Source organism: Chiloscyllium plagiosum, chromosome 3 (assembly GCF_004010195.1).
Source record: "Chiloscyllium plagiosum isolate BGI_BamShark_2017 chromosome 3, ASM401019v2, whole genome shotgun sequence".
Taxonomy (NCBI): domain Eukaryota; kingdom Metazoa; phylum Chordata; class Chondrichthyes; order Orectolobiformes; family Hemiscylliidae; genus Chiloscyllium; species Chiloscyllium plagiosum.
This window is the reverse complement of record NC_057712.1, coordinates 117,598,961-117,614,386: the sequence shown is the minus strand read 5'-3', so window position 1 is coordinate 117,614,386 and position 15,426 is coordinate 117,598,961. Positions and strand designations below refer to the sequence as shown.

The 15,426-nt window shown below is 43.9% G+C and overlaps 2 protein-coding genes and 1 long non-coding RNA gene across 3 annotated transcripts in view; all 3 read right to left on the bottom strand.

Moving 5' to 3' along the window:
* LOC122548469 (bcl-2-like protein 11) overlaps nucleotides 1-10,831 on the bottom strand; it is a 52,014-nt gene extending 41,183 nt beyond the window's left edge. The window contains exons 1-2 of the mRNA XM_043687182.1: nucleotides 10,816-10,831; nucleotides 473-745 (exon numbers count right to left, since the gene is read on the bottom strand). Coding sequence (XP_043543117.1) covers nucleotides 473-671 — 199 coding nt within the window. The 5' untranslated portion in view covers nucleotides 672-745; nucleotides 10,816-10,831. The remainder of the gene's footprint in view (nucleotides 1-472; nucleotides 746-10,815) is intronic.
* Nucleotides 7,297-9,883, bottom strand: LOC122548470. Its single transcript, XR_006311245.1, has 2 exons — nucleotides 8,633-9,883; nucleotides 7,297-7,575 (listed from the first exon to the last, which is right to left on the bottom strand). It is a non-coding gene; the product is annotated as an uncharacterized LOC122548470 (long non-coding RNA).
* Nucleotides 10,832-11,108: 277 nt separating the features above from the next.
* acoxl (acyl-CoA oxidase-like) overlaps nucleotides 11,109-15,426 on the bottom strand; it is a 390,645-nt gene continuing 386,327 nt past the window's right edge. Inside the window, exon 19 of the mRNA XM_043687180.1 lies at nucleotides 11,109-11,528. Within this exon, the coding sequence (XP_043543115.1) occupies nucleotides 11,352-11,528 (177 nt within the window). The 3' untranslated portion in view covers nucleotides 11,109-11,351. The remainder of the gene's footprint in view (nucleotides 11,529-15,426) is intronic.

Sequence of the window (15,426 nt, the reverse complement as noted above, 5' to 3'; positions counted from 1 at the left end):
TCCAAATAATCAATAACTTTCATCAGTCTTTTAAGTGCACACCATGCAGACAGCTCTAATTAAATAAAAGAGTCATCTAATTTAGAGACTTGTTGCTGTGAATTATTTTCATCTCCATGGTATCAGTATAAATCTAAGTGACAAAAACAAAAGCAACATGATTTAACTTTTTGAATTCAACCAGCAAAATGTTTATTTAAAAAAGAAACAAGAATTGCAGATGCTGGAAGTTTAAAACAAAACAGAAATTGCTAGGGAAACTCAGCAGGTCTGGCAGCATCTGCAGAAAGAGAATCAATGTTTTGGGTCCAGTGACATCAGTTTGGATGAAGGGTCAGCGGACGCAAAACATTGAATCTGTTTTCTCTCCACGGATGCTGCTCAACCTGCAGGGTTGCTGTAGCAATTCCTTTCTTTTGTAGCAGAATTTCTAGCTGCCTTTCTGTGTGACACGAAAGAAGTAGGCTCTTACCACGATTCTGTAAAAGCTGTACTTGTGCCAAGGCGTGCTGTGTATGGTAGATGGCTTGGCAAGTTGGGCTTGGAGTCTGTGTAGACTTGTCGCAGCTTGTGGGTTTAGTCATCTGTCCACTGTCTGTGTGAAGAGAATAGTATCCACAGGATAACCTTGAGCTAGGAGAAGATTGCTCATAAAGCTCACCTCTTGACATCCTTGTGGATGATGTTTGTTCCCAGCCAGGTCTGCTTTCAATCCTTTGGAACACAAAGTGGTTGCATTTTTTTCCTAACAAGAAAAGAAAAAAAGTTCTCAAGTCATAAAAAGTATTATTAAAGTTTTTAGATTTGTCAACCAATGATTTTTTTTTATGTTGCATTCCTTTTTATTGCCTAGTCACAAATACATAGAAACAAAATACTGAACAATAGCAAGTCATAATTCAAGTATCCTAATTTTTCAGCCCTGTTAATTTTGCTGCCATTTTCAAAGTTTTGTTTTAAAAGCATTGTACATTATGTATGTGCAAATGCTGAATGGCTTTTGTTGCCTAGGTTATACAGTTACTCATGAAGGTAGCCACTTTGGTTAAAGATAAGATTCTGTCGGGTAAGCAAGTCCAACATTTTCAATTGACTCTCAATAGATACTTTCTAAGTTTAAAAAATTACATTTCCTATTCTCAGTTTTTGTGGGGATTAAAATAGCAAGCTGTGCACCAGGATTGTCAAGTGCCGAAGAGAAGGTAATCCAAATTGCTCCAGCACTACAGTTGATCCTGGCATAAAGTCAATTGTACACACTGATCAAGTTAACTGCTTCCAGTGAATCCCTTAGGTCAGGATTGTCAAATTTAAACTAGCTTTTAAGATACTGCTATTAAATTGCTTTTCCTTTTCCATATCATTGCTGTCAGAAGCTTCCAAAAGAAAGTTGCATGAATTGAATCAGACTACACAATCTGGCTTTGTTCTGAAAATAAAATGTGCCTGTTACACCTGCTAAGCACTTCAATGGTTACATGCTGATTTGAAAGATAGATATGGCGCATCGTATCATCCGTCGTCATTTCCGCCACCTCCAAACGGACCCCACCACCAGGGATATATTTCCCTCCCCTCCCCTATCAGTGTTCCGAAAAGACCACTCCCTCCGTGACTCCCTCGCGGCACCTTCCCCTGCAACAGCAAGAAATGCAAAATTTGCACCCATACCTCCCCCCTTACTTCCCTCCAAGGCCCCATGGGATCCTTCCATATCTGCCACAGATTCACCTGTACCTCCACACACATCATTTACTGCACACGATGTGGCCTCCTCTATATTGGGAAGACAGGCCGCCTACTTGCGGAACGTTTCAGAGAACACCTCTGGGACACCCGGACCAACTAACCCAACCAACCTGTGGATCAACACTTCAACTCCCCCTCCCACTCCACCAAGGACATGCCGAAATTGAGAACAGATGTTCTCGGAGGAAATGCGCAACAGAAATGTGGAGGTTGTTTAGGAAGCACCTACTGATAGTGCTGGGCAGGTTTATCTCACTGAGGCGAGGAAAAGATGGGAGGTTGAAAGAACCTTGGGTGACAAGGGATGTGGGGCATCTAGTCAAGAGGAAGAAGGGTGCTTACTTAAGATTGAGGAGGCAAGGATCATTCAGGACTTTTAGAGGTTTACAAGGGAGTGAGGAAGGAACTGAGGAATGAACTCAGGAGAGCTAGAAGGGAGCATAATAAATCTTTAGTGGGTAGGATTAAGGGAAGCCCTAAGGTGTGACCTCCTGCGCTTTTCCAGCAACACATTTTCAGCTCTGATCTCCAGCATCTGCAGTCCTCACTTTCTCCTGCACTATTTTAGTGTCAGCTCTTCCAAAAGACCATTCAGTTGGTCCACTTATCAGTGTAATATTTCCTCCTTCATGTATTTATCCAACTCCCTACTAATTAGTCTGTATCCATCATACTATCAGTCAGTGTTTTTTTTTTAGATTACATTACAGTGTGGAAACAGGCCCTTCGGCCCAACAAGTCCACACAGACCCGCCGAAGCGTAACCCACCAATACCCCTACATTTACCCCTTACCTAACACTACGGGCAATTTAGCATGGCCAATTCACCTGACCTGCACATCTTTGGACTGTGGGAGGAAACCGGAGCACCCGGAGGAAACCCACGCAGACACGGGGAGAATGTGCAAACTCCACACAGTCAGTCGCCTGAGGTGGGAATTGAACCCGGGTCTCTGGAGCTGTGAGGCAGCAGTGCTAACCACTGTGCCACCGTGCCGCCCCCAAATCTGGTTATTGATACTTCGACCTTTACAAACCTTGTAATCTTCATTTATTCTCAACCTGCATCATTTTAAACTGTCTATTATTTATATTTATTCTTAACAAGTTTGATGGTTATTTTGTTATTGTTAAACATGTTTATGGTTCAATGCTGATTACTTTAATGGATACACAAATATTTGAAAACTTTACAATGTCAACTAGCACTTCGAGGTAGATGTGATCGAGAATGAAAAGTTTGGATTTTATCACCAAGACAGAAAAGCATATTCAGAATGGGCTCTGATAAATATTCATTAAGTACCTCACCCCAGGTAACTCCAAACATAGATAGTCATAGAGATATACAGCACAGAAACCAATCCTTCGGTCCAACTCGTCCAAGCTGACCAGATATTCTATATAATTCTAGTCCCATTTGCCAGCATTTGGCCCACATCCCTCTAAACCCTTCCTATTCATATACTCATCCAGATGTCTTTTAAATATTGTAATTGTCCCAGCCTCCACCACTTCCTCTGGCAGCTCATTCCATACATGCACCACCCTGTGTGTGAAGAAGTTGCCCCTTAGGTCCCTTTTAAATCTTTCCCCTCTCACCTTAAACTTATGCCCTCTAGTTTTGGACTCTCCCACCCTGGGGAGAAGATCTTCCCTGTTTACTCTATCCATGCCCCTCATGATTTTATAGATCTCTATAACATCACCCCTCAGCCTCTGATGCTTCAGGGCAAACTGCCTCAGCCTATTTAGCCTCTCCCTACCATGGAAACCCTCCAATCCTGGCAACATCATCGTAAATTTTTTATCAACCCTTTCAAGACTTACAACATCTTTGCTATAGGAAAGAGACCAGAATTGCATGTTCTACTCCAAAGTGGTCAAACTAACATCCTGTCCACAATATGACCTCCAACTCCTATACTCAATGCACTGACCAATAAAGGCTAGCATACCAAATGCCTATTTACCTGCCTGCGACTCCCACTTTGAAGGAACTGTGAACCTGCACTCCAAGATCTATTTGTTTTTACTCAGTGTGACTCATTGATGCAAACCAAGGGGCCTGAGTTTAATCGGTTGAAAAGTAATGAAAATACCTACAATGTCTCACTGCCTGGGGGGGGAGTCTGCTCTGGGTGCAATGGATTTGAGATGCCCGTCAGTCAAATGACATGTTACTGTTTATTGACCACATTCATGCGCCAAACCTAGTTGGCAGAAGAACAAAGGGGGAATTTCATCCTAAAAATCTCTTGGCCAAGATTATACAGATTCTGGATTAGTGGTGCTGGAAGAGCACAGCAATTCAGGCAGCATCCGAGGACAGGCAAAATCGACGTTTCAGGCAAAAGCCCTTCATCAGGAAAGCCTGCTCTTCCATGTATCATAGCATTCTACCTGCTGTTCACCCAATGTTTTACATGTCTTTTTTTGCAACTAGTAGCAAAGAAAGTTATCAATTGCTTTTGGATGTTCTTCAAGAAATTGGATAATTAACTAATCAATATTAAAAATGATATGTTTCAATATGATGGTCCATGTTTAAGGTACACATATTTCTTCATGTGAGAGACATGTTTGATACAGATCATTCTTCAAAGATTTGTCCAGTTCCTTGGTTCTCATGCCTCACTTGTAAATCTGAATCTTAAGTGAACTGTCTTGGCAAACAAATAATGATGTGAAAAATGTTAAGTCAGAAGCAAGCAAATGTAATATCCTCCCAGATATTTGGGATAGTTCAGCTGTTGTCTGAGCACTGTAGTATTGAGCAACTTCCGTTATTTTCCAAATTTAATAATATATCACCTAATTAGTTAATTCAGTTTAGACTTCGATCAAAGCTGCAGAACACGTTTCTGGCTCCCATGTAAACTGCAGAAGGAGCTTTCCTTCTTCAAATCCATGATTAAACCATGAACTGGAGTCTCTGCTCCCGAGAGAAATATGTTTTTGTGCTGATGAAATCTGGTAGTAAGAGATGTGAGGAACACGAGACGTTCATCTGGCGTGTTTCCTACTACAGTTCCATTGTTCTGTGGAAAGTGCTGAGCGCAGCCTTTTCACAACTGGCAGCAGCTCCGTCTGCGTCACAACTTCCCCAGTGTCAACAATGCGGCCCCTACAGTCACTGGGCAGCACCGCTCTGCTCTGTCTGTGCTCCAATCCCCAGCACCACTCTGTCTTTGCTGCAATCACCAGCACCGCTCTATTCCTGCTCCAATCCCCAGCACCGAGTCCTCACAGTCACTGGGCAGCACCGCTCTGTCTGTGCTCCAATCCGCAGCACCGAGTCCTCACAGTCACTGGGCAGCACCGCTCTGTCTGTGCTCCAATCCCCAGCACCTAGTCCTCATAGTCACTGGGCAGCACCGCTGTGTCCCTGCTCCAATCCCCAGCACCTAGTCCTCACAGCACCGAGTCCTCACAGCACCGAGTCCGCACAGCACCGCTCTGTCCCTGCTCCAATCCCCAGCACCATGTCCTCAGTCACTGGGCCGCCCCGCTCTGTCCCCGCTCCAATCCCCAGCACCATGTCCTCACAGTCACTGGGCAACACCGCTCTGTCTCTGCTCCAATCCCCAGCACCGAGTCCTCACTGCCCCGTTCTGTGCTCCAAGCCCCAGCACCGAGTCCTCACTGCCCCGCTCTATGTGTGCTCCAATCCCCAGCACCGAGTCCTCACTACCCCAATCCCCAGCACCGAGTCCTCACTGCCCCGCTCTATGTGTGCTCCAATCCCCAGCACCGAGTCCTCACTACCCCAATCCCCAGCACCGAGTCCTCACAGCACCGCTCTGTGTGCGCACCATTCCCCAGCACAGAGTCCTCACTACCCCAATCCCCAGCACCGAGTCCTCACTGCCCCGCTCTGTGTGCTCCAATCCCCAGCACCGAGTCCTCACAGCACCGCTCTGTGTGCGCACCATTCCCCAGCATCTCCATGTCCTCACAGTCACTGAGCAGCACCGCTCTGTCTCTGCTCCAATCCCCAGCACCGAGTCCTCACAGCACCGCACTGTTCCTGCTCCAATCCCCAGCACCGAGTCCTCACAGTCACTGAGCAGCACCGCTCTGTCTCTGCTCCAATCCCCAGCACCGAGTCCTCACACCACCGCACTGTTCCTGCTCCCAAACCCCTGCACTTTATCGTCACAGCACCGCTCTCTATCTCTACTCCCAAACTTCTGCACCTTGTCCTGACAAGATAACGCCTCACCTCAGCTCTTCTCCCCCGTCGGTGAAAAATCTTAATGCTTCCGATTCAAGCCGCTGCTTGTAAATAAAAACAACGTCGCCTTTCCTAAACATTCCTTTTTTGACTGTCAAGAGTAACAAATCTGAACCGTTTGCCACGACGCTGCATCGATCGCCCCATTCCTAGTAGAGTACTGCATGGAATCATGGGCTGCTGTCAGGTGTGGGTGGGAGGAGGGGGCGACAGAGCAGTACGAAAGACTACAACTCCCACAATTAAGTTCATGTCACACTTCTCCCCTTCGTCTTGACTGCAGTTTACAGATGCCCTCCTGAGAGAACACTAAACACTCTCCACACGTGTACATTGTTTCAGACAGAACTAAACATACAGTAAACATTTCTATATGAGCCCCAAATATACGGCATACTATTTTAATTACGTTAAACGTACAGTATACAGTTCAGAAGAGCATGACATATGCAGCATAGTTTAAAAGAACAGCAGATTATATATATATATGTGTATTATAGACAAGTACGCATAGTTTGAAATGGCATTAGAATAGACAGTATTTTGAGTATTAAATACACAGTGCACACATACAGTTTCAAAGAACATTGGAGCACAGAGACATAGCTTGAGTATTAAATGCGCGGTTTGAAAGAGCATGCTGATGCAGCCACCAGTTAGGGGGTTTAAGAATATTAGGTGCACAGTCACATACACACAGTTTAAGAGTATTATGAGCAGAAGACTAGACCATTCAGTTCCTCAAACCTAGGCCTAACTCCATAACTGAGCCTTTGACTCACCCCTTAATACCAATACTTAAAAAAATGTATCTCAGTTGAAGTTAATAATTGATCTAGCATCCACTGCCATTTGTGCAAGAGTTCTAAACATTTACCATCCTTTGTGTGTGGAAGTGCTTGTAACAACTCTCCTGAATAGTCTAGCCCTAATTCTCGGACGATACCTGGTAGTTCTTGAATCCCCAATCAGTAGCAATATTTATCCTTATCTACTTTGTCTTTTCCTGTTAATATCTTGAAGATGGAATTAGCCCATTCCTTGACCATCTAAATTCTAGAGAAAACAGGCCTGATTAAACAAATTTATCTCAGAAGTCCAAGTGTTATCCTTGTGAACCTTCATTGTTGTCCCTTAAATACACAGTGCCCGCGCGCACGCACACAATCTGAGAGTATTAAATACAGTGCACACACAAAGGATTTGACAATGCAAGTGCCTTCAGACCCGCCAGGGATCTGAGTGTTAAAGGACACACGGTCTGACAGTGAACAGGCGCAAAGTTTCCATGTATTAAGGTGCATACACACATAGTTTAGGAGTATTACGCGCACGGTTTGACAGCGCACGCTGCAGCAGCTTTCCCCTCCCCACCCGAGCGAGGGGTTTGAAGGACGGGCTATGGAATGCAGCCCGAGCCGGCAAGGCTCGGCGCCAACCAATCAGCCGCGGTCGCGTCTCAGAGGCTGGCGACGATTGGATAATGCGCCCGGTGACGTCGGCGTCCTTGTATTGTTTTGTTTACAGTGCGGCGTCGTGTCACATGGGCAGAGCGCGAGGCGGCTCGCAGCAGCAACACGGCCACGGGCTGTATAGACAGAGAGAGAGAGAGAGACTAAAACTTTCACTCTACTAGAGGCTGCAGCCTCACTAGAACTTCTCAAACAGCCGCGACAACGCCCAAAAGTCATAGCCCACCACCTATTCACACATTACTAACCCCTCATCTTCCACAAGAGTCGTAAATAAAACACTGTCCCTAAAGTAGTCTTTCCTAACTTTTAAAAATGTTCAGATGCATATTTTTAAAAGTTCCCCTTTCGCTTCTTCTGATCCGATCATAAAGATGCCCGTGCATATGCCTATTTAAATCCAGACTTTTCATTAGTTGGTCGGAATTTAAAACGGATGATTCGTGAAACAATCCATTGAGAAGTGACAATGCTTCATCCGATTGCAGGCATAAGATATAGGGGCTTTTTTTTTGGAAGAAACAAGTTATGAAAGTCTACGCCGAAGTCCAAATGTTGAGCGCCTGGTTGCTCCGAGGGTGGGGGGGGACAACAAAAACAACGTTGAACCAGAAGTTGCTTTATACGATGGTTGTACCTGATTTGTAAGGATGGTACATGACCGAATGGACACAGACAAGGGCCGTGTCTGTCTGTATGCCAAATAACAGTCCTAAACTCCCCAACTTTCGGTCGATCGCCTACGTAAACCACGGCACATGTGGTTTTGTTATTGCTGCCGCGGAGGGAATTTTGCAGCCGCCGGACAATAAATAGACAGAAGACCGCCTCCCCTTCCTCCAAAAGCCGCACTCCACGCCAGTCAAAATATTGCAACCCTACTTCTCAAAGAAAACAAAAGTTCCGCACACCGCGACTAGAGAGGGTGAGGGGTGGGGGGGGGGTTCAGACCGGGTCCAGGGTTCAGACCTCTGTCACGCATTCTGTTGCCGGCTTACTCGGTCCAAGCCCGCCCGTGTGGTGTATTTTTTTTAAAAATTGACAAGTACATACACGCAAGTCGAACAATAGAAAAAGGCGTTTGTTTCTCCTCCACCGATCTGAAGTAAATAGTGAGGGGGACCTCTTGAAAATAAAAGGGCTCCGGGCTGCTGTCTACTGCAAGTGGCTCACCTGGACGGGCGGCTGCTGCGCTCTCTCGACTTTAGTCGCTCGCCTTTGTTTTGAAGGTGGCGGAACCCTCGCAGATTCTTGAGATCAGTTTCCAGTGGGTGCGGAGAGTGTGTGCGCGACTGTGCCACTGATGGCCCCGGTACTCAGCAATGCTCCAATGAGCCGACTCTCCTCCTCCCTCCCTCCCGATCTCTCTCTCTCTCTCTCTGACCCCCCCACCCCTCACTCCCCCAGATCTCCGCCCAATGAGGCACCCATAAACACACGCACTCACCACACACACACATACAGTACGTGTGTGGATACATATATATAGAACCCAGCTTGGTCCTGTAGGGGGCAAGTCAGGGCAAGTAGATGGAGACTTTGGGGAAGGGGGGGAGGTGAAAGAGCCGGCTGGGGTAAACAATTGAGAAATATAAACACCCGCCCCGCCTACACAGGCAAATCCAGGAAACGATTGATGCATATGTAATTATGTTTTTTTTTAACAGAGAAGTTTTGTTTTGATTTCAAGGATGATGAGTTCTAAACATTGTATAACATTAAAAAACACAGTGAGACAACGGGTTTCAGTGCGCAGGGAGGTGGCGTAGAGGGATTATTTCAAGAGGTTCCACGGTAGCCGAAACTGAGGGAGTTTTGAAACAACCTTCTGGGACGTATAACTTTAAAACCCCTCTGCAAAGGAATTTCTGGACAAGTGGACAGCTTGTCAACGCTGAGTTCGCTTGGGGTCATTGGGGAAGGAGAACTATGCAGGGAATACAGTTCAATATACATTTGGCGCTGGGAAACGATAATCCCGATGTGAACCCACAAAGTAATCGTCAAGAACCGAGCAAAGGGGTACGGTGGAGTCCGCTCTAATGCTGGTGCGGAAGGGTCAGAGGAGATAGAAAATAAAGGGCTTGATTTGTTTGGGGAGGGGGCGGGGTGGCGTATGGAAAGGGAGGTCAACACATAAAGGCAAATAACTTTATATACAAATAGGTGGAAGGTATAATATGACACTGGGACATGCAACAAGTCGCACTCGGCAGCAAATAGGCAGTTTTGGAAAGGGCTGCAAGGGGACATCATTTAAGTCATTGCGCGGGGAAAATAAGCGCTTCCAAATAAATATGACCGCTCAACATCACTCCGGCCAGTTGAGAATGAAACATTAGATGTTTGTATCTGATTAAGCAGCTATTGTCCCAACTGTCCGAGGGGGGAGCTGCTTTCAACATTTAATTGCCAGCATTACAAATTGAGAGGGATGGGCTAGGAATATGAGTACCCCTAAGCGAAGTCCGGGGGTGTGGGAGGGGGATCAAATTTAATGATTAAAATAAGATTACTGTCATCAGCGGCACTTCGTTTCTCGGATGTCGGTGTGCGCGATCAAAATTTCAAGCGACAAACGAATCGATTCTCTGATGATACCGGGGTCGGTGGCGGCCGGAATACCCGCCTGCTCAGTTTTTCTGCAAATAATGCGCTATTTTTTCTTCTACTTGCGCGCCGGCGGCTGGAGACACCGATGTGAAAACACTGGCAGGGACAGAAATCTCAGTAATCCAACAAACTAAAACCTCAATGCAAAACAAAAACCCCAAGAAAAAAAAACTTGCTAAATGAATTGCAAGTTTACTGCGGTGCAGTTAGCAATGATGAAAGCGCGATTTGTCACATCTGAACTTATTAAAAAGCAACGTTTTCGGGAGGGTTATTAGTACGTCCATGTCAATACATGGTGTGGCAGACGAATTCGGTTCGATTTATTAAAATTGTAGAGCACATTTGGAGTCTGTCCTTACACGGGCTGGAAGCATTATTCAACAACCACATTGCTTTGGTTATTGTAAGGAAGAATTTGCAGATGAAATAAACGTGAAATTTATTTGTCGTTCGGCATTAACTGGGGATTTAAAGCGCTTAGGACAATATTGTACAAACAGCGGCAAAACCCGAATCAAGAGTTAGCAGTATGGGTCTAATTCGACAACAACCAAGAACAGAGTTGGAAAGTGTGTACCCGCATGTCTTTAGATTATATACACCCCTGAACGATAAGTGAATAAAAACCGCAAGTTTCATTTTCAAATTAGAGATTATTTTAAATAAATCAATTTGCAGCGCTCCGATTACTCTCCCACCCTCCAAACACACACACACACAGACTTTCCCTTCAATTGTACCTCGGTTCCGCGCGAGCCGTGCTCAGGGACTGATGGTGAAGAAGGACAATTTCGGTCTGAAAGAGATAGTAATCAAGTGTGAAAGTAACAAATGTCCACCCACACGAACCAGCAAAGTCAAAACCCGCACGATAACAGAGGCTCCGTGCCAGGGGCTCGAGAACAACAAAACACAGAGTTAGAAATCACACAACCCCAAGTTAGAGTCCAACAGGTTTTCTTAAACAAAGTTGAGTGATTTCTAACTTTGTCTACCCCACTCTCCTCCACATAAAAAAAACATACACAGGCACTTTGGAATGAAAACGTGTTTATTTTAGCATTTATTTTTGTTTCCCATTATATCACAAAAATACAATTCCAATAAGAATGGTTTCTGGAAAATAAGGGGTTGCGGAGGTGGAATCAACCGATTTCATGGCATCTTGATCGTTAATAACATGAACATATTACAGTTTATTTTAATGAACACTGATGGTGAGGTGGGTGAGGGATCCTCTGTGTAGAAAAAGGTGGGCTTGGCACAGTGCGGTCCTTTACAGTTTGGCCCGGGCGGAGAGCGTTGCTTTGGCCTGAGGTTGAGTGTAAAATGCCCAAGTGGCCCGGGGGTTGGCGATGCCGGCGATCGGAGCGTGGATGGTGGCGCTGGGGATGTTGAAAGCTGAGAGCACGGTCAAAGCATCTTCCTTCACCGAGCGACACAGTTCAGTTAGCTGGGGGTAGGTGGGTGGGTGGGAGAACAAAACAGAGGGTCACAAGAGAAAGACAAAGGGGGGGGGGGGGAGCGGGGAAGATTAATCAGGAAAGGAGAAACAAGAGACCCCCCCCGAATAAACTCTCTTCGAAACAACTTTCAAAAACAGCAAATAACCTGACCCTGAGAATGATGTTCGTTAGAGACGGAGAACATAAACCATCTGGTATCCCTAAAGGAGCTCATGGTAATGTGGAATTTTCGTTTCGGTTTTGGAGCAGTGGCATTTCTTTAGCGGGCTCATTCCTCGCGTCTGTCTCATTCCCCGGCCTCAAACCCACCCCCCCCCCCGAGTGCCATCACCCACTTCCCAGAGCTGAGGGTCACACATCAGCGCCGGGAAAAAAAAACTTACCCGTGATCTCAGCGGCGATTCCCCACCCTCACCTTAAACTAGAGAGCACGGATTATGAGTTTATGATCGTCACCGCGAGGGTGAAGTTCTGAAACACAACTTAATGAACGTGTTAACATAAATATATATGATCAAAGCTACCAGTGAGACCGGCTGCCTCCACTGCTTTATGTTGAGTGTGTTTTATACAAGCGCTGTTTAGTCTTAGAATGATCGTGTGGGTAGGTCCTTTCGAAATGATTCGGATCATGGTTAATCAGCTGTTTAAAATACTCTCCGAATTGGCATCAATGTTCTCGCTGTAACTATCGTTCTCGTTTTTCTTTCACTCCGAAGAGCGAGGTTTGATTTGTTTCTGATCGAACGAGCAGAAACCAGCCCGATTCACCTGGGGTTTAGGACAAAAAACAAAGCGCCGGGACCAGGTACTTTACAATCTCCGAGCGGCGAGATTGTAAATTGTGGGCCGTTGATATTACACATGATTATGAACCGCTCTCGGGTGTCATGCAGCCACAGTCACAGTAATGCAACAAAATACCTTCCAAACATCGGCTAGACAAGCTATTAAAATCGAGCTACACTCGGATACCGCCCTCTAAACCTCGACACACAGTCGGCGTCGGGACTGGTTAAGAAAGTGACACACAACTGCTCAGATGCATTTCAGAAACAAAATAAATCAAATTGCCCACAGATAAATTAAAAATCTCCGAAAGGGAAACTTATTAAAATGTCCTAATACACTGCGCAGAGGGCTTAGATTTCTGGCTAAGATTTCATCTCTTTATTATTCTAAGATTGTGTAGTTTTACAGTGAAAATACATAGAAATCAAACCTTACACCTGCGACTGTCTGTGTCTGTGTAAAACCATTAAATGCTTACAAATTTAATGAGCACATTCTTTTTTTAAAAAAAAAGCCAGTTCATTAGGTGGTGCACTTTGTGCCAAAATATGATATAAAATGAAACATTTTAAATATACTTTCTATATTAAAGAAAAAAAATCTAAGCTATTTCTATATTTAAAACTAAATCTGATTGAACAATGTTTCATCATTTAAATACAGAACAGTGAAAACACTTCCTGTTATATTATTGATAATGTTGATTTCCCCCAAATTTGCATCAGTACTATAATTTAAAAATCAAACACAAAAGTTCCAAAATTTGAAACCATGGGACAAACTGGTACAGGTGGCTGATATGTGCAAACACTGAGCCCAATACACTGTTTTGTAAATAAAGGTTCTCTGCTAGGAATTGAGAAAACAACAGCTTTAAAAGAACAAAAATCAAAGTCATGACAAAAAAAAAACAGAATCCATCACTTTTAAGTGGGCAACACAGAGAGAAAAAGGATGCTTGGACCAGACCTTGTGAGAGAAAAATAGAGGCCACAACTTTAGTTGCAGATTAAATTTCTAAATATTGTAGGATAGGGAACTATTTAAGAAATACTGCTAAATTCTGTTTGGATGAAGCCGCATGTCTTTTTTTTGGGGGGAGGGGAAGCTACAGTCATTAAAATTTCTCTGTCTGAATGGGTTAAGAACAGTAAATGGAATTCCTCATCCATATCTGTCTTGTAATAGGTCATCCAATGAGTTTGTGCTTCATTTTGTTCTGTGTGAAGGACAGGAACTGTTTACCTGAATAATTGAATAATCCTGTTCCCTTTTTGTTTTGTTAAAGAATGCTTTAGTTAACTTTTGATGTGGAGGAGCTGGTGTTGGACTGGGGTGGACAAAGTTAAAAATCACCAACACCAGGCTAGAGTCCAACAGTTCTATTTGGAAGCACTAACTTTTGGAACTCTGCTCCTTCATCAGGTATAGCTATCTGATGAAGGAGCAGCGTTTACAAAATTGTTAGCTATATTATTTATCATATTCCTATATCAGCTTAAATAATGAATAAATGGCTTTTATTGTTATCCTGGTGTAGTTGTGGTTCATTGGTAAGTTAGACAGTTTCAAGTAGGACATATTAGTGAAGGGCAGCATAAACTGCCAATATCTAACTCGGAGAAAATGTAGCCAAGGTCCCATTTCTGATAATATTCTGTGACTTCTGCTGCAAAGTGTGTGTCTGCTGGCAACTTGATTCTGATAATGCTTCCAGAATGCTCTACCTCAGCACAAATCACTATCCCAGAATTTGGTCATCTTAGCCGTCCAAAAAAAATCAATTTTAAATGTCTTACAATACAGCAAACAGATAATAAACATTATCAATTCTAAGCTGGATACAGATGTCAGGATAAACAGGTAATGAATACTGTAATTTATGGAATGATGCTGTAAAATACATTCAAATTAAAGACAAATTGTCTAATGTTTAAGAAGGATACAGTGGTGCTTAAAACTAACTGTAGTGGGAACTTCAAAGTTGTTACTTTCTAATGAACTGTATATGACAGTTAATATTTAGCAGGAGGATGTGGGACTGGCTGTTAGAATCCTTGCAGTGGTAGGACAGTAAAGATGCCACTATATGCATTACTGAGCCAAATTAGCCAGGAAATGTCATGGGTTTGTGCTGAGTTAGTTCATCTCAAACATACATTACAGTTGGGTAGATTTCCATTTCTAGCTGACATCTAATGTATTTAACGATAACGTTAGAAGTCACACGACACCAGTTTATTGCCCAGCAGGTTTATTTGAATTCATAAGCTTTCAGAGCACTGCTCCTTCATCAGATGAAGTGACAAAGTCACCTGACAAAGGAACAGCAGTTTGAAAGCCTGTGATTTCAAATAAACCTGTTTGACGATTACCTGCTGTCGTGTGACTTCTGACTTTGTCCACCACAGTTTAACACCAGCACCTCCACATCATTTAAGGATAGTCATGGATTCTGTCCCCCTCCACTTCTAATGTTCAGATAATTCTATTGATGAACACAGTTTTAGCTCACACATGGAGAATGGGAATTTCCATTAGATTGCAGCAGCTTTCCTGCACTCTTGCAACCTTACCCAGCAAGTCAGGACATTAGAATGGAGAAGAAATCAATATCGAACTAAACTGGAAAATATAGCTGCTGGTGGAACCAGTAATTTGAACCAGCAGAGTTGACTCATGTTAGATTGGAGAATACTGCTCTAACTAGGTAAGGTGCATATGTGACACGTTCTAGCTGACAATGGAAACTAAGGGCAGAATCAAGCATGATTGTGATAGCATTCATGGCTTAGGAGGAACAAGTTGATACTCATTAGCTATAACAATTTAATGGGAAAGATACTACAGGGTTTCTTGTGAAATTGCATTTTGTTACATTTCATGTTACAGATATTCTGTGACAGCAAATAGAAGAATGTGGATATTTACTACACTTGGAAACTGTACACACATTGGTTTTTCTACCAATAATTCTGCTGTAACTATTGCATTAAACCTGACAACATTGTTATAATGGTCTGCTTCATATGTTGTTACTTCCCAGCACACACATCCAGTCTTGTGCAGCTATTACTGAAATTCATGCAATTC